This window comes from Maylandia zebra, linkage group LG3, assembly GCF_041146795.1.
Source record: "Maylandia zebra isolate NMK-2024a linkage group LG3, Mzebra_GT3a, whole genome shotgun sequence".
NCBI classification, from domain to species: domain Eukaryota; kingdom Metazoa; phylum Chordata; class Actinopteri; order Cichliformes; family Cichlidae; genus Maylandia; species Maylandia zebra.
This window is the reverse complement of record NC_135169.1, coordinates 20,835,434-20,862,354: the sequence shown is the minus strand read 5'-3', so window position 1 is coordinate 20,862,354 and position 26,921 is coordinate 20,835,434. Positions and strand designations below refer to the sequence as shown.

The following is a 26,921-nucleotide window of genomic DNA, read 5'->3' as shown; positions in this document are numbered from 1 at the left end:
AGGAATGCTCGGACCTGGCACCCATAATGTGGTGGTGCACCATCTTGCTGGAAAAACTCAGGGAACCTGCCAGCTTCAGTGCACAAAGAGGGAAACACATCATCATGTAGCAATTTCAAATATACAGTGGCCTTGAGGTTTCTATTGATGAAGAATGGACCCACTATCGTTGTACCCCATATACCACACCAAACCATCACTTTTGTTGTTCCAACAGTATTGGAGGGATCCATCCAATGTGGGTTAGTGTCAGACCAATAGCGGTGGTTTTGTTTGTGTCATGACCCTGTGCCTTCTCGGCTGACTCTGTATGGCTACAAGTGTTTTTGTTGTGCTGCATCTCTCTCTCTCCCCTCCCGCGCACTGCGCTCTACCGGGGCGGAGTCGTGACGGCTCCAGCCCCTGGCTCGGACACCTGCAAGCAATCATCTCACCCACTTCTTAAGGCGGCTGCTGAGAGTGCTTCCTCGCTGGATTATTGTGTAACACTCGTCAGTGTCATCACCTATCTGAGCCGTTTTTCGAGTTTCTGTCGTGCCACTACTCACCTGCCTTTCCTCTCTGTGCCAGAATTCTCGCCAGCCTGAGGACCGCCGTTGGTGAGCTAAAGCCGGAGTCCGAGCTACCTGAGCTTCAGTGGATTTTGTACCTAGCCCTCTTCTTCCCGTGCCTGTGTTCCCCGGAGACCCTCTTCCTGTGCCCCCTCACCTGTATATAGTCGCACCTGGTGTCTGTGTGTGTAAATAAATCACGAACTTTAGTGACGGTCTGACTCCGAGTCCCTCCTGAGCCTGACAGTTTGTTAACTTCACCGTTCACATAAAAGTTTGCCTCATCTCTGAACAAAATCTTCTGCGTGAACTGAGGGTCCTGTTCCAATTTTTGTTTTGCCCATTCTGCAAATTCTGTGTGCCGATCTGGGTCATCCTCGTTTAGATGCTGCAGTAGCTGGAGTTTGTAAGGGTGCCGTTTGTGAGTAGCTAATATCCGCCAAAGGGATGTTCGACCAATGCCACTCTCCAGTGACATGCGGTGAGTGCTACGCTGTGGGCTCTTGCTGAATGAAGCTAGGACAGCCACTGATGTTTCTTCATTAGTGACAGTTTTCTTGCGTCCGCATTTTGGCAAATCCAACACTGAACCAGTTTCACGAAACTTAGCAAGCAGTTGGAGCATGGGAGATGGGTGGTCTCGTATGGTGTCTTGCATTGAAATCTGCTGCAATGACCCGGTTACTGCGTTCACCAGATATCAACACAATTTCGATCCGCTCCTCACGTGTTAACCTCTTCAACATGTCAATGGCTGTTGAAAGGCATGTATTTCAGAAAGAGCAAGTCAAAAAGAGAAAAAACAATTGAAACCTCTATTAATTCTCACCGCACACACAAGAAATTGAAAAAATAAAACACCAGCAATTATTGCTGGACTGTGAACAAAGAGAAACTTGTAATAATAATAATGGATACTTTATTGATCCCCATGGGGAAATTACTTGTTTTTCTCTGCATTTGACCCATTCACTCTGTGAAGCAGTGGGCAGCCCACTAAGCAGGCGCCCGGGGAGCAGTGTGTAGGGACGGTACCTTGCTCAGGGGTACCTCAGGGTAGCCGTTAAGTGGATTCGAACCGCCGACCTTCCGATCATGGGGCGACCACTTTACCTACTGAGCTATCCCTGCCCCCAATGAGTAAATAACTCATGAAAGAATAAAGTTACGTTGAAACCAAGCACACCATTGTTTTTCTTGTGACATTACCAATAAGTTTGATGTGTCACATGGCCCTCTTCCTATTGAAAAACAAAAGTTGTATCCAAGATGGCTGACTTCTAAATGGCCAACATGGTCACCACCCATCTTGAGGAGTTTGCCCCCTCACATATACTAATGTGCCACAAACAGGACTTTAATATCACCAACCATTCCCATGTTATTACGGTGTATCCATATAAATGGCCCACCCTGTAGAAAGGGTAGAAGGCTTTACGTTCCTCGGGGTCCACATCTCGACCAACCTTAACTGGTCCACAAACATTTTCCACCAGGTAGGAGAAGCACAACAAAGGATGTACTTCCTCAGGAAGCTGCGTTAGGCCCAATTACCCCAGAGACTGCTAATTAACTTCTACCCTCTGACCTACTGCTCCACACTCTGGTTCAACTGCTGTACTGTGGAGGACAATAGGAAACTGCAATGGGTGGTGAGTGCAGCAGAGCGGGCAACTGGCATTTCACTAACCCCCTCAGAGACATTTATACTGGCAGACGTCAGCAGAAAGCTAGCATCATCATCAAAGAACCCTCGCACCCTGGACACTCAAAACACTCCCAAACTGTGTTTCATTGTTCTGGTAACAGTGACAATAAATATCTTATCTTATCTTATCTTAAACAAACAAAAAATGGACTTCACAGTTTCACCACTGCTTGGAGAGGAGTTGCCAAGTGTTTGCAGACATGCAAACTACAAGCACCAGCAGCGATCTGCTTCCGACCAAAGCAGTCAGCTATTTTCCTTGTGACCAGCAGTTTCCAGAATGGTCACTGACCACTCTGGAGCTTTAGCAGTCAGTTTCACCGCAGCTGGCATCAACCACTCACCAACCAGTCAGGGAGTGCAAATTTTTCTCTCTAGCAACCAGCGGTGGTCTATGGCGGCCCAGTGTCACAGGTCCAAAATGATGCAAAAGTTAATGTCACATGGTTAGTAGTCAGGTTACTGCTAAAACATGTGGCTAAACAGTTATGGCCACGTAGACTTGCCAAAATTTTAGGTTAGGTATGTAAAAAAGAAAAGAAAAGAAAAGAAATCCAAATTACTATACGTCTAAAGTTGGACACACCTAAATAAAATCTTGAAATGCTGAGATAATAAATGAAAACTAAAACATTTTAAATAATAACCTGAATAATAACAACCTAAAAGTTCATCTTCTTTTGCAAACATTATCACTATTTGTATTGGTGCCAGCAGTTCAAGTATCGGTGTGTAATCTGAGCTGGGGAAAAGTTACTGCTGTAATACTGCATGCAGCCAACCTGATGCAGTATGTGGAAACAGGTCTGTTAGATCAGTGTTCAGTGAGACAGTGGAGCAGTTGCAGGATCATGTCCCCCTTAAGAGTATCCAACATGCAGGTTTCTCCTCATGGTTCGTGCTGATGGAGGCTGTTAACATGTTATGTGCCCTGTGCAGACACACGCTGCATCTCCCTCACACAGACACACACACAGAGAAAGAGAGAGGGAGAGAGAGAGCAGGAGGAGGCGGAAACCTCCATCTGCCCTGCTCGGTGACCGACCCGTCATCCTCGGGCTCGGGGAACAGACGGATCGTCTCCTCGCTGTTGTCATTTTTTTAATTTTAACTTTCACATCTCTGGATGAGGAAACCGCGGGGAGATGATGTGACCACGGGAAAAGCGAGAGGAAATTTAACACGGAGCAGATCTTCAGTCTATATATAGGCTATGCCCCGGACTGCACCACCACCACCACCTGCCCCCCCTGGTGCCGGTAAGTCACGGAGGGAAGAGGAGGTGGGAAGCTGGGAGAGAACCGTGGTGTCCCGGGGCGGGTTGGTGCTAGCCGTGCCTGGGTATCGTTGGTAACTGACCCGTGAAAATGACTTTTGAGGTCTCGTGAGGTCGGGTTACCGTTCAGCCATGTTGCAGGAGATCGATAGGCGAGGGAGGGAGGAGGTGTGTGTGGGGGGGCCGTTGGACTCTTGACACCTGCCCTTGTTCCCCATAACTGAAGGCAGCGCGAGGGAAAACCGTTAAAAATGTGTAAATTGGCAGTTAGGCGGCTCTAAATGGCGTGATGACTTTCTGACTCGGTGTGGCGGGGAGTCGGAGTGCCGTTCAGCCATGTTGCGGGGGGGTGTTGGGGGGGGCTGTACAGGAGGAGGAGGGAGGTAACTAGCTAACAGCGGGGCTCCGGGGGCTCTGACTCCGACCGACCGACCGACACCGAGAGGGACGTGAGGGGAGGGGGTGTTGTGGAGAAGCTGGTGCCCGATGATTGTCGCCTCCCTGCCGGATGCGGCGGCAGCAGCAGCCCGCGCGGTGTCGCTTAGAGACGGAGGCAGGAGGCAGAGCGAAACGGGGTCGACGGGGGTAGTGAGTGAACCGAGGCAATGAAGAGCCTGCCAGCCACATTTGATTTATTAAATAAAATTATTTAGTGCAATTTTTTAATTAACAAGGACCTAAATGTTAAAAAGATGAAGCAGTGAATTTAGCAGGATTTTTTTTATTATTATTTACTATTATTATTTAATTGCTATAGAAAATAATTTTTATACACACACACACACACACACACATATATATACATACATACATTATTTGCACAATATTTCTTGATTATTGACTTTTTTGGTGTAGTTTTGAGTCATCATGGCGCTAAAATATTTTGATTTGGGGCTGATATTCTGACGGGTCTTTTTTACATTTTTAAAATGAAATGTGATTTATTGTTTAAAATAGTTTTTTCAACAACAATCATGTTCATTTAAATTACGTGTGTTCTTGCAGCCTGTGTTCATGTGTTCATTCTTTTTTTTTTTTTTGAACATTTAAATTACGTAGATATTCCTACAGACACAGGCATGTCAATTTTTAGATAATTTATTTTACTTTTTCATTGATCTTTATTTAAATTACATTCCTACAATGGGACGCTGATAGATTATTATTTATTTATTCATTACATTTGTATTTATTTATTTGTTTGTTTATCTCTTTATTGTTAGCCTTCAAATGAAAGTATTTTCCTAGGATGCAGTCAATTTTTTTCCTTTCAGGGGCAAAAAGTGACCAAGGCTAACAGGCGGTGACAGGCGGAGTAGTTATTGATGATCACTGATCACAAGTGACGATTATTGTTTTTCAACAGGAAGGTCAGGGCAGGAGGTGACGAGGCAGGGTCCGTTACCATGGTGATAACAGATGATGATTTATCCCCTTATTGGGCCTTATCCATTCAATAATTTATTATTCACAGATTCACTTTGTTCCTTTTCTTCTCCTCCTCCTCCTCCCTTTATCTTCCTCTCCCCTGTTCTCTCTCGCCCTGCATCCTTGCTGCTTCCTCTTCCTCCCCCTCTCTCGTCCCGTTCCCCTCCGTTCGTCTTCCCTCCTCTCTCTTTCAGGTCACCGAGAGCCAGCAACAGCTCGCTCTGAAGATCAAATCCACCCTCGTTTCCTATCTCTACGATGCTCTGCTCACGTCCATATGTTGAAGAACACACTCGTCTTATTTTAGCACCACTACCTTCCTCCTCCTCCTCCTCTTCCTCCTCTCTTGCCCTCCTCTCTTCTGAGTTTTGACTCCCCTTTTCACTCTCTCTCTCTTTGTCTCTCTCTCTCTCTCTTCCTTATTTTTTTCACACACGGAAAAAGAAAATGAAGCGTGGGTCGAGTGTGTTGCAGCCTCACTCTGCTGCAGCCAAACGACACGCACACCCTGCAAACACACACACAAAGACACACACAGGCGATGACGCACAAGCCGCAGGTTCGAGCCCCTTCCCAGCAGCCACCTCTCTGTTCAGCCCTGATGTCAGCACCAAGATGGCGTCTGACCTCCTCATCAGGCTGTCAGGTAACACACACACACACACACACAGTGGGCACTAGAGCTGCTGCCTAATGACTAATCAATCAATTGATTTGCAGATTATGTAATAATGAAAAGGATGGTTAGCTCCACCCCTAATGTCCAGAATTGCATCTTGTTTATGTCATTTTTGTGGATGCTAATTTGTGCTCACAAACACTACAAAAGTATGTGGACAGATCTTTTTACTGTCCTGTCGTGGGAAATGGAGTTGCGTGGGTGGAGTGAAACAATAATTGCACAAGAATAATACAGTAATACAAGAATAAATGAACAACAAGCCCATTTCCCATGTGTGTCGTCCACGTTCCTGTCACTCCCTATACTGTCTTACCTAAGGAAGGCAAAGAATGGCCAAAAATAAAAGAATATATATGATAACTTGCACGGTGTTTATCCCAAAGTGAAACGCTTTATAAAGAAAAATCTAAACATAATACAAGGTTAGTAAGTAAACCGACCTCCTTCTTCCTGGCCACCTACTCCACCTGTTCTGGTGGGACACAGACGTGTTCACAAGCAAAACCAGCTCATATACTATATCACCAAATGTATTCAATCCAAATCATTGAATTCAGGTGTTCCAGTCACTTCCATGGCCACAGGTGTATAAAGACAAGCACCTAGGCATGGATACTGTTTCTACAAGCATTTGTGAAAGAATGGGTCGCTCTCAGGAGCTCAGCGGACTCCATGGTGGTAATGTGCAGCCCGTTCTCATTCCCAATGCGTAAAATACCGACAACTTGTCATGTCATGTCTCATGGGAACACAAAAGGTATGTGGATGAAATTCAATGGAATGACGCTCCCGGCGGTAACTGACATTCCAGCTGTGTATTCCAGCCCTAACCCTAACCTTAATCCTAACTCTAGCCATAACCTTAATGGTGTTAGATAGTGTTTTCCAAAGCAATTAAAGAAAACTAAATGTACATGTGCAGATTGAGTCCAAACGGTTCTCATGTTTCCTCCTGTTTCCGAACGCATAACATAGGAACATGTTGTGGCAGAAAGCATAATATACCGACGATTTGTCACACACAGTAATATGTTATGCTTTGGGAGTGGGAACGTGCTGAGGTGCCTAGTGCACGGAGATCACCAACTTTCTGCAGAAGGTATCAGTACTGACCTCCAAACGTCACGTGCCCTTCAGATAAGCTCAAGAGCAGTGTGCAGAGACGAACCACGCTTCTCCGTCTGGCAATCCGATAGGCGAGTTTGGGTTTGGCAGTTGCCAGGAGAACGGTACATGTCTAATGAGTTGAACCCTTATTTCCAGTGAAAGGAATTCTTAATGCTTCAGCACACCAAGACATATTGGACAATTTAATGCTCCCAACTTTGTGGGAACAGTTTTGGGCATGACCCCTTCCTGTTCCAACATGACTGCATACCCGTGCACAAAGCAGGGTCCATAAAAACATGGATGAGCGGTTTGGGTTTTGGAAGAACTTGACTGGCCTGCACTGAGCCCTGCCCTCAACATGACAGAACGCCTTTGGGATGAATTAGAGCGTGGGCAGACTTCATGTTAAACCCTGTGGATTAAGAATGGGATTTGACTCAAGTTCATGTGTGTGTGAAGGAAGTCGAGCAAATACTTTTGGCAATTTAATGGAGGATCTCCACGTGTCCCCTCTCAATAGACATACCTGAAACACCTCACCTTTAAGGCACCCAGGAGGCATCCTTGTCAGATGTCGATGTGGAGGAGCTCCCAAATGACTGAGCTCCTCACCCTGTCTTTAAGGGAGTGCCCAGGCTCCTCATGCAGATAGCTCACTCTGTTGGTCACTCCACACAGCCTGTGGCCATACGTGAGAGCTGAAGCCTAACTCAATCAATCTTCCCTTTCACACTGTATTCACTGGGATTGGGCAGTCCAGGGGTATAATTTCCAGGGGGGTTAGGAGGGTTATGACCCCTCCAATAATCAGACCCAGCCAATATAACCCCTTTACTTTTCTTTACTCATTTCAGTTAATACCAGCAAAATAGTTGCATGTTTAATCATCTGGGAATTTATCCAGATTTATTTATTTATTTAGACAGAGATTCCCCCCCAGTGTTCAGCACAAAGTTACGCTCATGGGGCAGTCATCCCGTTCCTGCTGGGAATCACATCCTCAAACTTGGAGGTGCTCATTCCTTCCACTTCACATCTGGGTGCAAATCACCCAGCTGGTTCAGCTCGTTCGATGAGCCCAACTGAGCAGAGAGGTGATCTGGATGCAAACCCACCTTCCACTGTGTTTGTACGGGGACAGGATAGCCTGCAACAACAACATGTGATATCCCATACTCCTGAAACACCCCCTACGGGAAGTAATGAGGCCCACGGTTGGATGCCTTCTCCACATCCATGAAACACATGTAATTATGGCTATAATACATGGGTTATTCCACAGGATGTTTCAGTAATTTTCAGTACAAAGCGGTATACAGTGCCTCCACCTAAGACTGAATGCATTTTCACTATCTTCCAGTCAGCTCAGGTTTAACATGAAAAATAAAAAGGACGAGGCTGTCTCACCCTGAGTTTTCAAGGTCTGCTAAAGCTATTGGTGCATACTCAAACATACCAATCAGAGCATACTGATGTAGAGCCACTTCAGAGATCAGAAAATGTTATTATTAAAAAGGAATTTTTGACCTAAAAGAAAATACGTATTCAGCCGCAGAACACATCTGAGCCTTATAACAGTGGTGGCACAGCCTGTAAGGTATAAATTAGCCCATCAGCATCACTAATAGGTGCAAATAATTATATTCTTTTACCACATGTGAGTACCCTGCAGACTTTTTACGATTATTTGCTACTTTAACTTTGCCTTTTTAATACAATAACAGCATGTTATGTTGCACTTATGAAATCATAGAATTAAAATAATGAAGATGATTTTGCGTTCATTTTATTTAATACAAAAAAATAAAACAGCTGTGAGGCAAAGGAACACATTTTGGCCTTGACAGAACGGTAGCATTCAACATCCAAGGAGTGATGGCTAAAAGCCTATGCCAAGGCACCCGGGAAATGAAAATGGTGGAAAAAGAATAACGATAATGACATTAATAAAGACAAATAAAATCAGTAAAAGGCAACATAAGCAGAATAAACAGGCAGGTTTTAAGGTTCTTTCACGGCTCTCCTCAGGCAGACTGAGGAGTAAACACCAGAAGCTGCTTCACCTCAGGTTTTTGTCCTGCTCTTTGGAGCAACTGAAAGCCCAGAAGACCTCAGAGACCATCGTCATTCACAGATCTGAAGCAAGTGGGCGGCTGCAAGAACATGAAGTACAAGATTTTTTAAATCAATAAAAAAACAAGCATCCAATATCAGGTCTTTAAAACAGGGTGATATGTCACTCTCCGGTTGAATACTATTACTCTGAGTTTAACTCCCATTGCAGTAAATTCCTGCTGCAGGTTTTATCTGCTGGAAATGAAGAGACGTGAGCGTGTAGGTGTCCGCGTACTTTGGGCATGTGTTGCAGGAGCCTGTGCGCTCTCATGAAGGCTTGAGTGCGGTTATCAGGCTGCAATTTGACCTCTGCAGTAATCTGTTTACAGTTAACTTGAATCAAATCACTCTCTGTCTCCAGAGGCCACCCAGAAGGCCCAGATGCATCCTGGGAGCCGAGAGGAAGCGGAGCAGCAGGATGAGCCAGGCGTCGCTCTCTCACCGGACAGCCCCGGGGCGAGTCCCGAGCCACCGTCCCTCACGCACACGCCTGACGGCAATACCGCTACGGACACGCTAGCTTCAGATCTGCTCCGGAAGCTAGCAGGTACGAGTTCGCCAAAACTGTGATGAGAGATACAGCACTGTGTAAAAGTCTTGAGCCAGTCCTTATTTTTTCATGTTATGTAGGGAAATGGATGCAGTGATTTACTGGAACATGTGCAAACATACACAGCATACAGCATATAAGGCAATAACAGAGTTTGTACAGTTCCAAGAACTTTGGAATGACCACAGTTATTCTTTTAGGCACCTTTCTTGTCATTTCTTGAAGTAGTCTTCAGGAATAGTTCTCCAGGACATTCAAAGCTCTCCTTTGGATCTTTCTTCTTTTTGTTCTGTTTTCTTCTGGTCTGAGCTCTGAGGAGGCCAATCCATGACTGATAATGTTCCATTTTGTGTTTTTATATCCAACTATACTTTGAGTGCATTGGAAGTGTTTTGGGATTGTTGCTGACAAATGAAGCTGCTAAATTTTGATGAATTATCTCATTACATACAGTGCCACTAATTTTTAGTGCAGTTCTTATGTAGTTTGGCATGCCCCAGCTTTTCTCACTGTTTCTCAAGAATTTCTTCTTGAGAGCCACGCTAACACTCACACAATTTCTGATGGGGCTTCAGTGAACAGTAGATCAATCAACTGAAGGTCCAAGTGCATCTCTCGACTCCTGTGTCAGGCCTTTGCTGTTTCTTAAGGACATGACTTTCAGATAAGCCTGCCATTTCTTTTTTTGTCCTCCACTTTTCCCGATTTCCCAGATTTGTTTGAGGATACACTGCACACCATATCTAGACATGCCAAGGTTTTAGCTAAAAAATCTTTGGGTATGATCTTGTTAGTGCAAAAGTGCTATGTTACGCCTGTCAAACTGTGTTATTTCTTAACATTTTTTATAGATTCAGCTAAAAAATAGTAACAAATAATTGTGTGTTCTTGCAACAGGCTGCTGGTAGCAAAGTGCCTAAAGACACTGATTAAAAATGGTTATTTGCCACGTTGTCTGTTTTGTATAGCCACAACACTGGTTCATCCCTTGAGTTAGGTGCCTTTTTATGCTTGAATGATTCACGGGTCTGCATTAAGTGGCAGTGTACAAAGAAACACTTTGAAAGACCTTCCGACAGCCTGGAAAACTACTGTTCAGCACCACAAAATATAAGAAAGTCTGACTTTGAGGCAAATATAGAGAGAAAAGAGTGGTGGTTCAAGACTTTTGCACAGTACTGTAAGTCATTTCTGACTGTTGGCTTTGCGCTGGATTCCAGCCCTGCGCTCCCAGTTATAAGCCTACTGGTGTGGACGTCTTACTCACTTGTATTGGTGAACAACACAAAGTAGAGGTTCTATAGCTTGGAACCAGAACTCAGGTACCAGAGTCCAGCTGGACTGTCTGTTTTGTTTTGGGTTTTTGTTGGTTGAGGTCAAAAACATGTTACCTTCTCTAGCTTTGAATTAACTTTCACACACTGCTTCTAATCATTTATTATTATTTCTTCCCAATCACAGAGCGTCAGGAAGTGAATGGCCATGTGGTGAGACTCAAAGAAGAAGAAGAGCCAATGGAAGTCGACACAGTAGCCCAGAGTCAAATAGTAACAGAAGACGTTGCTCTGCCTGCCCCGAAAATGGTAAATCATCACATCTTCAGTGTTAAAACAGAAGATCGGGGCCTCACTGGGAACAAGGTGGCTGAGGAGTTGCACCCCAGAGCCAAAATGGCGGACCGCTGTCTCTTTGGCCTTAAAGTAGAAGGCAAGTTCTGTGCTGAAGGATGCCCGCCTGTCTCCGCAATGGCAGACAGTGCAGTCTCTGGAGCCAAACAGTTTCACTTTCAAGTGAACATGGAGGATGTCTCTGGAACTAAGATGTCGGACCACCTTCTAACTGGAGCCAAGACGGAGGACCAGCTTCTCTTTAAAGCAAAGTTTGCCGAGCGGCCTTTCTCTGGAGTCAAGGTGACCAACAAGTTTCTCTCTGGAGTCAAAACGGAGGACAAGTTTGCTTCAGGGGCCAAGATGGAGAACCAGGTTTTCTCCGGGGTGAAGATGGAGGAGCAGCTCTTCTTTGGAGCCAAGATGGAAGACCAATTTACCTCTGGAGCCAAGATGGCTGACCAGTGCCTCAGAGCAGTGCTGTGGCAGGACATGTCAGTGAACCTGGCGTCCACACTGCTGCACCAACTGTCAGGTAACCACGCAAGCTTTAATATTAATCTTGATTAAATCTAAAGTTGATTGTCGTGTTTTTACTGGTCAGAGTTGCTCCTTGATGCCGAAACATCAAATCTAAGAATACATAAAGCTGTCAAAAAAACAAATAAACGGAAAAACACAATCTTTCTTGAATATTTGTGAGTTGAATTTCAGAGATATTCTTTTTTTTTCCCTTGAAAATATTTATATGCTCAGTTTTGTGCAGGTCTTTGGAGGTTTTTTCACTAGTAACATAGTGAAAACCCCAGTGATTGCCTGTAAGCGAGCACATGGAATCAGCTGACTTCCTTTAAACAGGAAGAAGCAGCTGTGTGAGCCGACGGGCTGGTGCAGAGAGAGCAGACCGAGACTTTAGGAAACAACAGATAAGAAACCGTGCGTATCAGAGACATGCAGCCTCAGAGGTGGAGGTAGCTGCAGAGAGAAAAGTGCACATTGTCCACTGTTTGGGTTTTAGCCAAACACACAGGTTGCATCATTTTTTTCGGTTTGCACTCGAATGCGTTTCTTTTTCTGTCGCTTGTCTGCAGAGAGGGTCAGTAAGTCCAACAGTCAGCTGGTGGACAGGATGACTCCACCCATCAGAAGCAGGTAAGTGCACACTTCCATCTATCAGCGGCATATTTTGACCTCTGACCTCAGTCATGATGGTATCCTGTATGTGTGCGTGTTGCTCTCTGTGTAGTCCTGTTTTGAAGGGTAACGACGACCAGCGCCGCTCTTCCCCGGCAGTGATCAGCTCCCAAACTCCTCCACTTGGTAATGGACTTTCAATTTTTCACTTTTCATTTCCAACAGCGTTTAACAGCAAGCCCAGACATTTGTATCCACGCACTGCAGCACATGCATACCATTCAGGCTTCTAAATGCTGCAGATGACTTCTGCAGGCTCAGCTGGGAGAGGGATCAGACACAAGGCGAAACAGTCTTACTTTTAGAGCTGTGAAGAAACAGAGTTTTACGTTTGTGTGCACAGTGTAATCGATTTTTGGGGGTTAGCCTCTCCGCTATCAAGGTCTCACTATTTGTAGAGGCCCGAGAAAAGTTTGAACCTCGATTATACCCCGCTCCTGACGCAGACACAAAAACCAGGAGACACGCCAGAGCGGCTTGAAGGCTGCTGGCAGAGTTGGTGGATTGTAATGCAAATTATCCACAGATGAGTCCAGTGGAACTGCAGTCCCTTAGCGGACTTAGGGATAGAGAAATTATGATCAAGGCTTTAGTCTAGGTGAAGTTTCCAGGAGTTAGATGACCTCTGCTAAAGATCCTGAATGTAACCACAGCCCAGCTGCTTTTATATAGTGCAGCGGTGGGCAAAGTCCAGGTTTTAGATGTGTCCTTAATCCAACACAGCTGATTTAAATGGCTAAATGACCTCCTGAACATGTTTTGAAGTTCTCCAGAGGCCTGGTAATGAACTAATCATTTGATTCAGGTGAGATCTAAAACCTGCAGGATACCGGCCCTCGAGGCCTGGAGTTGCCCACCCATGATATAGTGCATGGCTGTAAAGTCTCTTTATTTGGAGAGCTGATGTAGAAAATTGAAAGCTTGTATCTTGGTCAGGCTTAGCTACTAAAAACACAGCTTGGTTAAGTTGCACACTGCAACTACCTGGTAAATTTAAGGCACTACAACAAGTTTAATGACATCATTTAAGAATTCCATGTTTTTTGACACTTTATTTTGTAGTTTTCTGTTAATTAATCACACTGACATAATAACCTGGTTTGCACACACAGGTTAAGATTTACATGAGTGTCACAGTGTCTACATGAAAATACAGGAACTCTGCGAGGATGCTCTGCAGCTGGAGGAGGTGTAGCGCCTTGATTATTAACCGTCTCCTGGAGGTGTTTTTCTTTTCTTTATTAATGAGTCACGGCGTTATGGGTTGTTGTCATTGATGTGTTTGCCTGCCAGTCTCGGGGTAATTTGCAGTGATGGAAACTGACACTGTCAGTCAGAGTGGAAGGATTAAAGGAGCTGACGGCTGAAATAGTGATCCAGCTAAATTTACAATGAACACTGGCACAGCAGGAAGGATGTCAGGTACAAGGATGCGAGCTCCCAAACCTCCAGCTGCCTTTTTAACAGCGCGCACTTCAGCATTTACAGATAAGCCCGGTGATGTTATGAATTTTTAATGCATTAGTCTGACTCTAAATCCCTCCCTAGTCGGAGAGTATGAGGCATGACTCTAAAAACAAAGCTTCCAAATATAAAGTGTCACTTTTAAGTGATGGTCACTGTTGTTTCTATTAAAGATTAATGAAACAAGAGGAAACATTTGCATGCGTTTGATACGCACTTATTCAGTGTTTCCGACAGACTAAGTGAATATTATTGGTTGGTTATAGCGTTTGGTTACATATCAGGATAAAAAGTGTTCATGCTTTTATTTGTGCATCAGTATTATTAGTAACAGATTTTTATTTTCATTTTAATTGAAATCTTGAGTCCAGATGTAAAACACTGTTTTGTGCAAAAACCTGTTTACCTGAATTTCTACTTCAGAGGTTGAGAATGATAAAGTTTATCTAATAGTCTGTAACAACTTCAAACTTCTAATGACTGAGACGTGGAGCTGTGGCACTAGTCTTAAATATGAAGGTAGCTCCATCGATTGGAGTAAGCTATAAACCACTGAGAAAGTCTTTTGTAGACCACCTGTTCATGGTTTCTCTGTTAGACAGACTGGATTTTAAGTATCATCATAGCTAATTCTGTCACATGCTGCTTTGTGGACCTGTTTTGAAGCCTTGAGTTTGGCGTTTTGGGGTCACCAAGAGCTCGATTCATATTCCCTGCTCGTTAGTGCTAAAATCCAGACAAAAAAACCTAGAGTTTCATAAAAAATGTAACCATGGGTTACAAGTAACCACAGAGCCGGCCGTATTCTTTGTCAGATAAGTCCATTTAGAAATCAGAATCCAGTTCAGTTATTAAGGTTAGTGGGGGTGAAGCAGAGACTGTTTAAGAGATAGACGTAGCTCTGTGGTTGGAAAAATAAACCTGCATTGTGCCTGAAGGCCAGCAGTGGTTTCAAAACTGGTTCTCCGATCTGACCTGTGTCAAAGCTTTTCTCTTATTTTGGGTTGTGTTTAATAGAAGAATAGCAGAGGTTTTTTGGTAAATCCTGTAACACCAAAATGCAAGATTATAAAACCATTAAATGGACCGATTCTTATATAGCGCTTAAAGTGTGTGCTCATTGGCTAACAATGTATAAAAACCACAAGTCATTGCAAACAGCTAGCTGCTTGCATCAGGTCAGGTATTTAACTTTAAGCCTTAATAAGAAGCAAATTTTGATGCAATAAACGTGTTTGTTTCTAACACAAATCTATGAGAAGTTACTCACGTCTAGAGGCAGCCTCAAGTGGCCATTTGAGGAACTGCAACCTCTGAGGGTTTTTTGTTTTTAAATGTTTTTTCATGACCGTCATAACAAAAGTTTAAAACTTCAACTTTTTAAGGTGCTCGACCAAAAATGAAGTCTGAGCTCGTGACTTTATTTGGATCTGATTATCACCCTCTGTGTTCTCTGTGCTCTTAGCCACCACAAACACTTTTGATCTCCTCCACTGACAGCTCTCAGCAAACACTCTCACTGAATGTGTGTGTTCAGTTTGCCTGCATTGTCTCTGTATCATTATTATTATTATTGCTATTATTATTACTTTTTAATGACTGCATGCTGCCTTTGTCTGCGTTATGGATGCATGCTGCTACTGGAGTGCCCTTTGGGTCTATAATAATAAAGATGGTGGTGAAGTGCGCTGACAGAGGCTACAGTCACACAGAGGTTTAGCAATAATAGCTTCCAAAGGGGCTCATCATTAAGAAGTTCTGCTGTGTGTAAAAAGCAAAAATCACGCAGAATAATAAACGAATGCTCTTCTTCTTCCTCACAGAAACCCAAACCAGCCTCAGCAGACACCAAACCACAGGTTGCTCTTACTTTTTCAGGTAACACACACACACACACACACACATGTTTTCACATCTTAGTGAGGACATTGAATTGACATAATGCTTTACCTAGCCCCTTACTCTAACCATACCCTTATTGTAACCTCACTCTAAAACCACATTTTTGAGCCTCAAAAATGCCTTCAAATTTGTGAGGACGGGCGCTTGGTCCCCACAGGTACAGTGGCATGTTTTGGTCTTCACAAAGATGCTTAAACAAGTACACACACACACACACACGTACACCTTTACTCCTATATCTGTGAGGACCCCCTTTAAGATAGCTATATAGAGTCAGCGAGGAAGTGCACTATCTCTAATCTTTGAGTTTCAGCCTGTTTTGGGACTCACTCTTGTTTATAGCTCTGTGAACGGTGATCCTAAATGTCGCAGCATTTTATCCAGCAGTAAAGCTTTCGAGCTGTTGTTTTCTGGCCTTCTGGAGAGACTGAAGTCCCCGCTTATCTTCCTGCATAGCTGCAGCTCTGCCGGATTCTGTATTCTGCCAGCGAAGGCGTCTTTGAACATTAACTTTCTGGAGATGTTTAACAAACCGGTGGGAGATTTTTTTTTTTCATTAGCAGGAAGAAATTAGTACAAAGATTTCAAAGCTCTGGATTTTTAAAAAAGTTTTTATCCATGCTCGGCTCGATTTTGGAGACACAACCTTGGCATCCTGGAGGCAATTTTCATGGAGAAAATTATGGTGGATTAAAATGGAGTGTGTCTGTGATCTGCAGGAACTCAAGTGTATAAAACGACACAAATACTTCTTAGTGAGTGTACGTGTTGGTGGTGTGCAATAAGGCTTTGATCAGAAAGTGAGGCAAGAATGAAGTACGCTCTGGATACTGTAAGCAGGCTAACACATATACTATGTATAGTGTGGTAAACTAATTGAGTCCTTTTGTATTATTCTAGGGCCTTTACTTCACAATATAAGGCATCTGTTTTTGAAGTGTTGTGATTTGGCACTTTAAAAATAAAATTGCAATTTGAAGAAATCCAAATTCAAATAAAAAATTGCCCATAAAAGTGTTTTTGGTGAGAGTGGGCTGACTTCATCTACAACATAACCCTTACACTCACACTAACAACTCAAAAAGAAGCTTTTAATATAAAAAATGGCTTCATTATAAACTAACAAAGCCGTTACTGAGAGTGTGAAAGGCATTGAATGCTATTGTACTCGGCGTCCCGCTCCTTCTTCTTCTGTTGTGATTTTTATCTGTGATTCGGGCTCCACTCTTACATCAGGATGTGTGACTCGATCAGGATTAGCGTGCTGCCACTTTTGGGAGCGATTTATTGCATCGTTTTACAAAACTACAGTGCATCTGACAGAGTTAAACCCGAGCCTATTTTTGAGCACCAGCTCTCAGCCATGCTTCATGGCGGTGGACTCAATCAGCACTTTGACATCCTCGATGGGGTTTTTATGGTCATTTTTTCACAGTTGCAGTTTACGTTTAATGAGAAATGTAGTTTTTCTCTCAGCTTTCCACATTAAAGACACTGTGAGGTGTCAGCCTGGAGAGTTTTGTCCTCCCGTTACTCTTTTCGTGACGGGACTTGTGGTTTTGAGCGCCTCTCTCATAGAGAACCATCATAAAACTTCCAAAACTAGGAGCACCTGTCTCCCAGAACTAATGCCACACATGAAACACTGAAACACTGATGAAGAGGTGAGTTTTAAGAGGACATGGAAAAACGAACAAGGTCAAGCGGAAGTTGTCGCTGCTTGTAGTGAAAGCGTTTTTTGTGGCTCCATTCTGTGAGTTTGTTTAAGGAATTGCAGAACCATGAAACTGTTAGTACTGTTCACCTGATGTTTGTCTACCTGTGCCCTCTAATCAAGCTAATCACTCATTGTTACATAAACGAGGTTCACTATGATCTGATTATCTCCAGCTGTCATGTATTTCACCTTCTCTTCATGCTAAAAGTGAGAAATGAAATCATTTCCTGGTGTTATGTCTCATTCTTAAACCCTCTCAGATCTGAAGCGTGTATATAAATCCAAACCAGCTTTATCCATAAAACACTTTAAACAACAGCTGAACAAAGTGCTTGAGATTAAAGATAGAATAAAAATACAAAAATATAATAAAATACAAAAATAAATAAACTAATAATAATACATATATATTTGAAAACAAAAGTGCATTTCAAGCATAATTACAACAAAATAATAACAAGTTAAAACCAACTGTAAAAACCAGCCAAGCGCACGCTAGAAAAACCTGCACCTGATTGGTTGCTGTCCTCTCCCACAGTGAGTCCCGCTGTGACCGCTTGGAGATTCATAGACAAATATCTGTTACCGTCATTTATGTGTTACAAGCTTTTGTCGTGTCCTTGCCTTCCAGGTGTCACGTGTGCGGTTTTGAGACCGAAGGACAGGCCCTTTTCCAGAGTCACATGACCGAACACCGCCAATGGGAGCACAGATCCTTCTCGCTGCACTGCTGCGTGTGCGACCACTCGACCAATCAGGAGGCAGAGATGAGGGCTCACGTCTGCACGCACATTCAGGGCGAAGTGAGGTAGGTGTAAGGATCCCTAACGACCCCCCTCCCCCCCGGATACGTGACCACACATCCACGTGTCAGCACATGATCACATCGTTAAATTTAAATTTACTTAGATTTTTGAGTTGTTTTTAAGCGAAACAACCCCAAACCTTATATGACAAATGACGATGATGATATTTTATCTTTTGGACAATATTTTTACAAAAATCTATCATATCAATAGTAAAAATAATCATGTCTGCAGTGCTCCTTTGAGGCGTTAATACGACCTTACAAAAGGTTTTCTGTGTATGACTTATTAAATAAGTGGAAACATCTAATAAAACGTACTTTAAACATAAAAAACCTTTGAGGTGAAAGTCGAGGCTGAACAGAATCAGTTTCTAAATCTTTGCTCTGTTACTGATATGAAGAAGTAAACTGAACTAAACAGTAAGATAGAGGTAGAGCTTTTATTGGTACATTTAAATTCTTCATTGAATGGATTTAAAACGAATTTGTTGATGTTAGATGCAGGTGAGCGTGCTTTCTGTCAGCATCCTCGTGTAATGTGTGGGTCATTAACTCCTCCCTCTACCTTTCCTGACTCCCAGATGCCCTGTTACCCTTCCTGCCACAGCCTCCACCTCCAGCAGCGGTGCTCGTTCAGTTGCCACGGCAACCCAGCCGGAGACAAGCACCTCAGAGCATCGCTGCCGCATCTGCCAGAGGTCGTTTCCAGGGCAACAGGAGCTGCTGGTTCACTTCCAGGGTCATCGCCAGGGCAACCAGTACCGCTGCGACCGGTGTGGCCACCTGACCCGGACAGCCAACAAGCTGGTGGAACACGTGCGCGTGCACACGGGGGAGCGACCGTTCACCTGTGACCTCTGCCCCTACAGCGCCAAGCGGCGGGACAGTCTGCGCCTGCACTGCAAGGTCAAACACGCTGCGCACTTCTTCAACGGGGGCGCGACGGACGCACCCGCCGACGTGCATACGCACCGGTCATACGTGCATGCAGACAATCAGCGCTCGAACAAGCACGTCCAGCGGCTGCACACACCGCCAAGCGCTCACACTGCTGCATCCTCCTCCTCTGTTCCTCCTCTTCTTCTTCATCCATCGCTGTCCGACCGCGCTGGATGGAGGGATTTGTCTCCTCTCCTCCCGATCACGACCCTCATCTCTCTGAAACAGCGCTCTCCTTCATCTTCCTCCTCCTCCTCTTCATCTTTCTCTACCAAACACTCTTTTCTTGGTTACCTCGGCCTGACAACTTCTTTGTAAAGCCTCCATGCTTTTGGTCCTCCTCTCTTCGTCTCCCTCTCTTCTAATTTCTCCTCTTCCTCTTCTTCCTTTTCTCTTCTATCCATCCTCTGGACTCTTAAAGCGATGGATGTAAAGCTCTGTAATGTATCCAAGGTACTGTCACTCAGCACTATGTATGAGAATGTCAAACAGCACTGAAAACACACCGATAAGGAACGTTTTTGAATTTATTCAACTTTTGCATCATGCTCGTGATTTTTGCTGCATTCCTGCCTGCTTTAGCCCGTCATATAATCACTGAACTCTTAGCTATTTAACCGTGTGACATATTTATTGCCTGTCTCTCTTGTCCTCCAGAAACCTTGAACTTAAAAAGTCGAATTTTATTATAAATTGTTCTAATCAGAAACACGAGATGCTGTGAAGTAAGGGTCATTTATTGAGATGATGAGATAATGTTGAGGGTGAGATAGTTTGTTTTTCTTTTAAAACACAACGTGTTTTTTAGACATTTTCTTTAAAAAAGCAGCGGACTTCAAAAAAACATGATTAAAGGAAGAAAATAAGAGTTGACAGCATTTCTAGCAGCTCTTTAAGGCAATATCTATATGAAGGTTTACTTAACTGTTTACTTTGAGTTCAGCATGCTAACTGTTCCACAGTACAATGCTAATATAGCAGGTATGATGCTAATCGTATTCTGTGTTCTTATTTTGTTATGTGAACATGCTAACTTTTGCTAATTATCGGCAGTGAGAACAAGCTACTGCTACTACTGAGAATGTCCTTAGTTCGGTATGCTTATATGTTAATTTTTGCTAATTAACCGCTGAGGCTAATGGAAATGTCTTTAGTTTTATTGTTGTATTATTTGCTTATTGCTGCTGAGACTTCGAACTTTTTTACTTGGTATAAATGTCTTTAGTCTAGCTTTTTAGCATGGTAATGATGGCGATTTAATACTAAAAAAATGCAGTTGAGCTAAGAGTTATATATATATATATATGTCTTTAATTTAGATTGTTACTGCGCTAATATTTGCAATTTATCACAACAAACAATGCTGCTTAAATTGATGAGAAGGGTGTTAGTTTAACATGCTGTTTAGCACTAAACACAATATACAAGTGAGGCTGATGGGAATGCCTTGTGCTGATTTTTAGCATTGATAATGTTGGCCATATCTTGCTGTGGCATGTGAACATGCTAACCTTTGCTAATTTGCACTAAAAGAAATCACCACTTAGGCTGATGGGATATTATCAGTTTATCATGCTAATTTGCACGAATGATGCATTCCAGTTGAAGTTGGAATTTCCAAGTTCCCAGTTGGAATTGGACCCCCCTCTCAAGTTGGATTTCCAATAGAAAGTGAGACCAGCCCCACCAACCCGACTTCTCAATCCCAAATGGTGGCTCCGAATCGCTTCGTAAAACTTTCATTCGTGCTACCAGTATCTGTATGTATCTGTGCCTGACTCTAGCCTCAAATGTGTTGCAGGGGCGTTTTAAGTGCAAAAACACAAGCGTTGCACTGTGTTAATAGTGATGCACGAATGGCTCTACTTTGCTTAGAAGCAAAACTAATCCTGGTATCCCTTGCTTTTCTGACTTTAGTACTGGAATACATTCAAATGAGGAGTGACATCACTCCCAGCATTGACAACCGACTTCTGAGTTAAATGGATTCACCATAAAAATAAGCTATTGATGCTACTGGGATTGAGAATGTCTTTAGTTTTGTGTGTTACGTGCTAACCTTTCAGTTTTGTATAGGCTCAAAGGGATGTCTGTAGCATGTTAGTATCTTAAACTTTCGAAGTTAGTACTATTCACACGCAATATTCCTGAGGGGGTTTGAAACTGCATTACTTTAGGGTGCTAACATGATCATTTCCACTGAAGTTATGAGAATATAATTATGGTGCATTCCAGATTAAGTCGAACTTTCAGAATTCCCTGTTGGAATCGTTGTCTCAAACACCCCCTGAACCTGGAGTTCCAACTGATAAAGTGGGAGAAACCCCTATATAAAAATCGAAAATGGTGGCAGTGAATGGAAAAAGTAGTGAAACTGTAATACTTTCTATCTGTGCCACTACTGACTTGCTAAATAAGCCATATACAGAGCAGTGAGAACGCTCTGTCCGTGAACGTGCTGCAGCTACATTTTTAAGCACAAAAACCAAACATTATGCTGTGTTCCTAGTGATGACATGAATGACTGCTTTGCTAAGAAACAAAACAAATCCTGTTTGTCGTGCTTTTCTGACTTTAGTACTGAAATAGACTAACTCTGGAATAACTTCACTCCAGAGTTCTGAATTAACTGGAATGGGACATTACCGTAGGGTATTAGCATGCTAACACTGGCTAATGAAAGCAAAAAAAACCACACAGCAAGGCTATCAGTCCTCAGCTTATTGCGTAAACATGCTAACATTTGCCATTTAGCATTAAACAGAGCATCTAGCTGAGCTGATGAAAATGTTATAGCTTTATTATTATTTTATCCTGAATTTGGTTAAAGTCATCAGGATGTTTGTGTCAAGTCTTTAATGCTCCATGTAAATCCATCCAGCCAACAAATGTGGAGATATTTCCAACAGACCAATTCAGAGAACCACTCAAGGTTTAAATCATTGGTGTTTTACTGAGTTCATCTACAACTGTGAGTGAAAGCATTTTAAACCAGATGCTGCAGCCGAAGTATACTTTTTATAATCTGTTGCTTATTGTCTTAGCCATTCTAATCGTAAAGTCTATATTTTCTGAGAGACCATCTTCACTTGTTGTGTCTGACTTTGGTATTGTATTACTGCAGAAAGCTCACATTTGATGAGAACACTTTATTTTATTTGACTGGTTGCATGAATTATTTAAAGTTACCATCCTTCAGTCTGCTGCTTCCACTTCAATATTGGAGGATTTTTGGGGTTATTCGTGGTTTCTGGAGGACAGTGATGATACTTCTAATATTTGTGTTGTATATTGATAATGTATTTGTGTTTACATGACTACATGGGGCTCCTGGGAGTCTGAAATGTCTTAATTTAAGGTTGCACTATATGTAGACAGAAGAAAAGTCAGTTTAGAACACTTTAGCCTTTTGCAAAAACACTTTAAGTGTTGGTTTATTTTGTAACTTCGCCGAAGGAAAAGTCGAAACCCACAGCCAAATAATTACTCTGCAGATTCAGTCCCGGGGATCCAGTTTTTGTTAAATTATCCAGTACTAACAGCTGATCCACGACTGGTATGGGGCAGGGACAGCTGCTCAATAAAGTGTCGAAAATATGTTTTTTCAGTGAGTATTATTTATTAAGGTTTAAAGCCGAAGAGCATCTTTCTTTCCTGAGGCAGGGAACGGCTTTAGTTTGAAGACAGTAAAAACCCGAAGTTGTATTACCAAACGCACAACACAACCTAAGCTAGCTTAAAAATTCTTTTAAAAGGAAGAATAATGCCCACTATGATTATTTGGTGATTGTCCCTTCTATCTGTTCCTACTTTGATAATAGCATAGCCACAGCGGCCTCACAGTGGGTGAAATGTCTTGCAGATTACAGGATTCAATCAAAATCTTATCCGTGATTTTTATTAGTTATGACAACAAAAGCTTATTTTATTCATAAAACATAACATTTTGCTTAAAAATTAAGACTTTCCTGTAGATTGTCTGGGCACACAATGACTTCTTTATGCTCAGAGCCAAATTTCATTGCACATGATGTTTTTGTTATATTTTCCACTGTTTTAATTATTTTTATGACCTGGTGGAAGCACTCACCGTGCCATTTATCTTTAGGAAACAATTAAATTCACAAAAGTGATTGTCCTGGTCACAACAAGACAAAGTTTGAAAAGAGTAATATACACTTGCCAGACACTTTACTAGGACTATTTTACAAACCGCCGATCTGCTGGGATTTTCCTTCACGCCCATCTCTAAACTACGGTTTACAGATGGAAAAGAGAAAATATCCAGTGAGCCTCAGTTTTCTGCATGAAAATGTCTTGTTGATGTCAGACATCAGGGGTGAAGGGTCAGACTGCTTTGAGCTGATTTGAAGGCAACAGTAAGTCAAAGAATCACTCATTACAACTAAGGTATGCAGAAGAACAGTGGCTACTGTAATCACACTACATTTTTCAGTAATGTGGTGTATTACTGCACAAAATTCAATAATATGTTGGCAGTGATGATGTTACTTGCGTTAAGGTTTTTCAATTATCTGCAGGTTGGGTGGACGGAAAGAAAAAACAACTGCAAACTTGAGCTACATTGAGGTGATTTCAGTTCATGTGTGGGAGGAGGAAAATAGTGGGCCGGTCTGCAGCAGAGACATCGACATTACCTTTATTTTTATTGCACGAAAGAACGAGAGCACAATGGTGAAGTGCAAACTGCACCCAGGACACAAACAATCACATTATGCTGCTAACACAACTTTGGCTCTTTGCAAACATCAGCACAGACAGCATGCTAACACAAAGTCAGCAAGCAACCCAGAGTGATGACAAACCTTAGTGCATGCAGACTTCAGTCCAGCAGCCAGAGCCTGAACTTCAACAGAGTCAGTAATGAGCAGTCTGGACTATAGTCTCCATTTGTGTCTGTTCATGTTTTTATAGTAGAACCACGGTGGAAGTCGCTTTGGGCACAACATGTCAAACATGAAGCAGACGGGATACAGCAGCAGAAGACCACACCAGGTGCCTGCAAGATAAGAGCAGGAAAGTGAGGCTACAATTCAAATTGAACAATACAAAACTGCAAAAGTGTTGCCTGGTCTGAGTCTCTTTAGCATTCGGCCATAATTTGATTTAAACGCCATAAAATCATGGATCCATCCTGTCTGGTATCGACGGTTAAGACTGGTGATGTAATATAATCAACAATCTTCTGGATACACTGTGTGCTCCTTAGCACAAACTGAGCATCATTCAAACACCACAGCCTACCTGAGTATTGTTGCTGACTGTGTCCATCCCTTTATGGCCATAGTGTACTCATCTTCTGATGGCTGCTGCCAGCAGGGTAACACACCATGTGGCAAATCATTTAAAAGCGATTTCTCGAACATGACAATGAGTCACTGCACTCACTGACCTCCACAGTGATGCAGTGACTCAGGAGGAAATAAAGGAAGCAGTGAAACATCTATCCTCGGTATCTAGAGCATGTGACCAGCGCTCATTACAGATGCCATGCATACATGTTGGGCTCTCTTCCCTCAGAAACCTTTAGTGAGTGAATGAAGGCCAACAGGTGTCCTTTATAATTGAGCTCTGATCCGGCAGCTTGTTGAGGGGAGGTCAGGTCTAAGATCACGTTCACCAGCGCTTCTCAGTGAGGAACATTCACCTACGCTAGTGTTACATAATGTGTTTGTAGAGCACTGCAGCACGTCAACAAGGCAGGAACCTCATCAGGGGACGCTTGGACCCAGAAACGGGGTCGAGACCTCATCACTCAGGTTGGGTCTGCTTCAACAGCTGAATTTCACACAAAGCAGTGTAAAATACAACGACACCCTGAGCTCATCTTTGCCTCTTTTTTTCCCTTTTTCTCTGCCGCATCCTGTCACTGTTTGCTGCCATGATCAATGAAGCTTAATTTCATCTGACTCGCCTTTGCCCTCGTGTCTTCCTCCCTCACGTGAGAGGAAGATCGTGTTACAGAGGAAGCTGAACCTGTTAACTGGGGCAGGGATTCAGCGTGGCGCCTGGATGAAATTAAAAATAAATAAATAAAATTTCATGGAGCTGAAATATAAACTCTGTCAGATTGGCTGTGCAGAGAGGGAGGGGCAGAGTTTTTACACAGAAACCAGGGATGAAGGTCACACACCACACTCACCAGGCGAGTGGGAGGATAAGTGTCAATCGCCACAGGTCCTGTCCCCTCCTCGCCGGTTGCCACGGTTACCTGGCATGTTGTAAGTCCCCGTGGCGGCGAGCGGGCGGCCCTTCTATTGGCCGGGAGCCGCTCTGGCCTCGGCGAATCGCGGAGAAGCGTGAAGGCCGCACTCACACAGAGGTCATTATTAGATTTGAGTAAATGGCATTAGAGGCGAGGAAGAAGAGGAGGAGGAGAAGCGTGTCAGTTAGAGGTGCAGTCAGGCTGCCAAGGACGCCTCACGCGTTCACAGAGGCAGAAAATGTTCACACGTGGACGAATATGAGCACTGAATAATCATTTAAAGGCACTTAGTGCCAATGAATGTGTTTAAAATGACTTGAGATCTTTTAAATTGACTAAATCTGTCAGCAGAATGTGAAGAAATAACTCCAAGGTGTCTGTGGTTGGTGCTGTAGAGATATCAGCTAAAGCTGAGCCGAAGCCAGGCTGTACCTTTCATGTATCACAACATCAGGGGTCAAAGGTGAAGTGAAAGCAAAGAAGGTGGACACAGATTCTGGCCTGGATAAGTTGTCTGCTTGAACATGCAAACAGATGCTTATTTTTCCTTCACTTCACCATTGTTGTGTTGATATTTAAAATTAAAATTTAATTAAAGGTAAACAATTTACTTTATTTCACTTCTATAACTTCATAAATGCAACAAAAACATGTTACTAATGCAAAAAAAATGCTAACTTAACGTACTAAATATCATAAATAGCCGGCTTCACAGTTACAGGATATGTCGCCGTCATTAGAGGCCCAGATATTCTTACAGATGTTTGTTTGCTTTGTTTTTTCAGTTGCTGACATTTTATATTCATTTAAGAGTAAACATGACCCTTGTGCTGCTGGAAAAAGTAAATTTCCTGATTTGGGGTTTTGATAAAGTCTGTGTCTAATATAAATGAGTTTTAAAGTTTAAAAAAGCAGCACAGCAGTGAAATGCTGCACCCTGCTGGTGAAATATATAGTTAAATTGTGCAAATACAAAAAGTAACTTTACATTTATTCTAAGGTTATTATAGTTGCCTATAACTAAATTAATGTCTGACTTAAATATGCCGAGAAAACACATGAAAATAACATCAAGCCATTCAGGACATGTCACAGATAAAGACTGTGCTTTCTGACATGCCAGAACATTAGTCACATAATGCTTTAGAAGTGATAAAAAACATGAATCACCTGCACAGTTTTATGAATTTATGGAGACCGAAACTGTTGTTCGTGTCAGGCTGTAAACATGTTTATTTCTGCTCTAAAGTTACACATCCTAACATGGGAGTCAGTGGGGAGTGACTCGCTGTTGCAGGCAGCCTCAAGTGGCTGTTAGGTGAACTGAACTGCTGTTTTTGGTAGTAAAGTCTTGGCTCTGGTCCCATTTTTTGTTTCAAACCAGCTAGTTTTCTGCTTGATCATTTCCTTTTTCTTTGCACGAAAGTTTTATGGTACAAAGTTTGAACATTTCACTGGAAACAAAAAGGCTTGAAAGTGGGTTGATGGACCATTTTTCAAAAATGTATATTTTCAGAAGTACTTTTGCCTCACAGCAAGAAGGTTGTGAGTTCCACTTGACCACGTGGCCTTTCCGCGTGGAGTTCGCATGTTCTCCCCGTGTTTGCGTGGGTTCTCTCCAAGTACTCCGGCTTCTTCCCACAG

The 26,921-nt window shown here is 42.9% G+C and overlaps 1 protein-coding gene across 4 annotated transcripts; it reads left to right on the top strand.

Annotated features, from left to right (window-relative positions):
- The first annotated feature begins 3,169 nt into the window (after positions 1-3,169).
- Positions 3,170-22,648, top strand: LOC101470607 (uncharacterized). 4 transcript variants are annotated; one of them, XM_076882377.1, is made up of 10 exons: positions 3,170-3,518; positions 5,408-5,609; positions 9,232-9,417; positions 10,882-11,562; positions 11,886-11,963; positions 12,119-12,179; positions 12,274-12,347; positions 15,509-15,563; positions 17,936-18,112; positions 18,694-22,648. In XM_076882377.1, exons 2-10 carry the CDS (start codon positions 5,411-5,413, stop codon positions 19,367-19,369), a joined length of 2,187 nt encoding a protein of 728 aa, XP_076738492.1. In that variant the 5' UTR covers positions 3,170-3,518; positions 5,408-5,410; the 3' UTR covers positions 19,370-22,648. The 4 variants fall into 4 exon arrangements, with proteins under 4 accessions (XP_076738492.1, XP_076738490.1, XP_076738493.1 ...); XM_076882375.1 differs by having other exon boundaries at positions 5,158-5,609; XM_076882376.1 differs by lacking the exon at positions 3,170-3,518 and adding an exon at positions 3,972-4,944 and having other exon boundaries at positions 5,158-5,609.
- Positions 22,649-26,921: the final 4,273 nt, after the last annotated feature.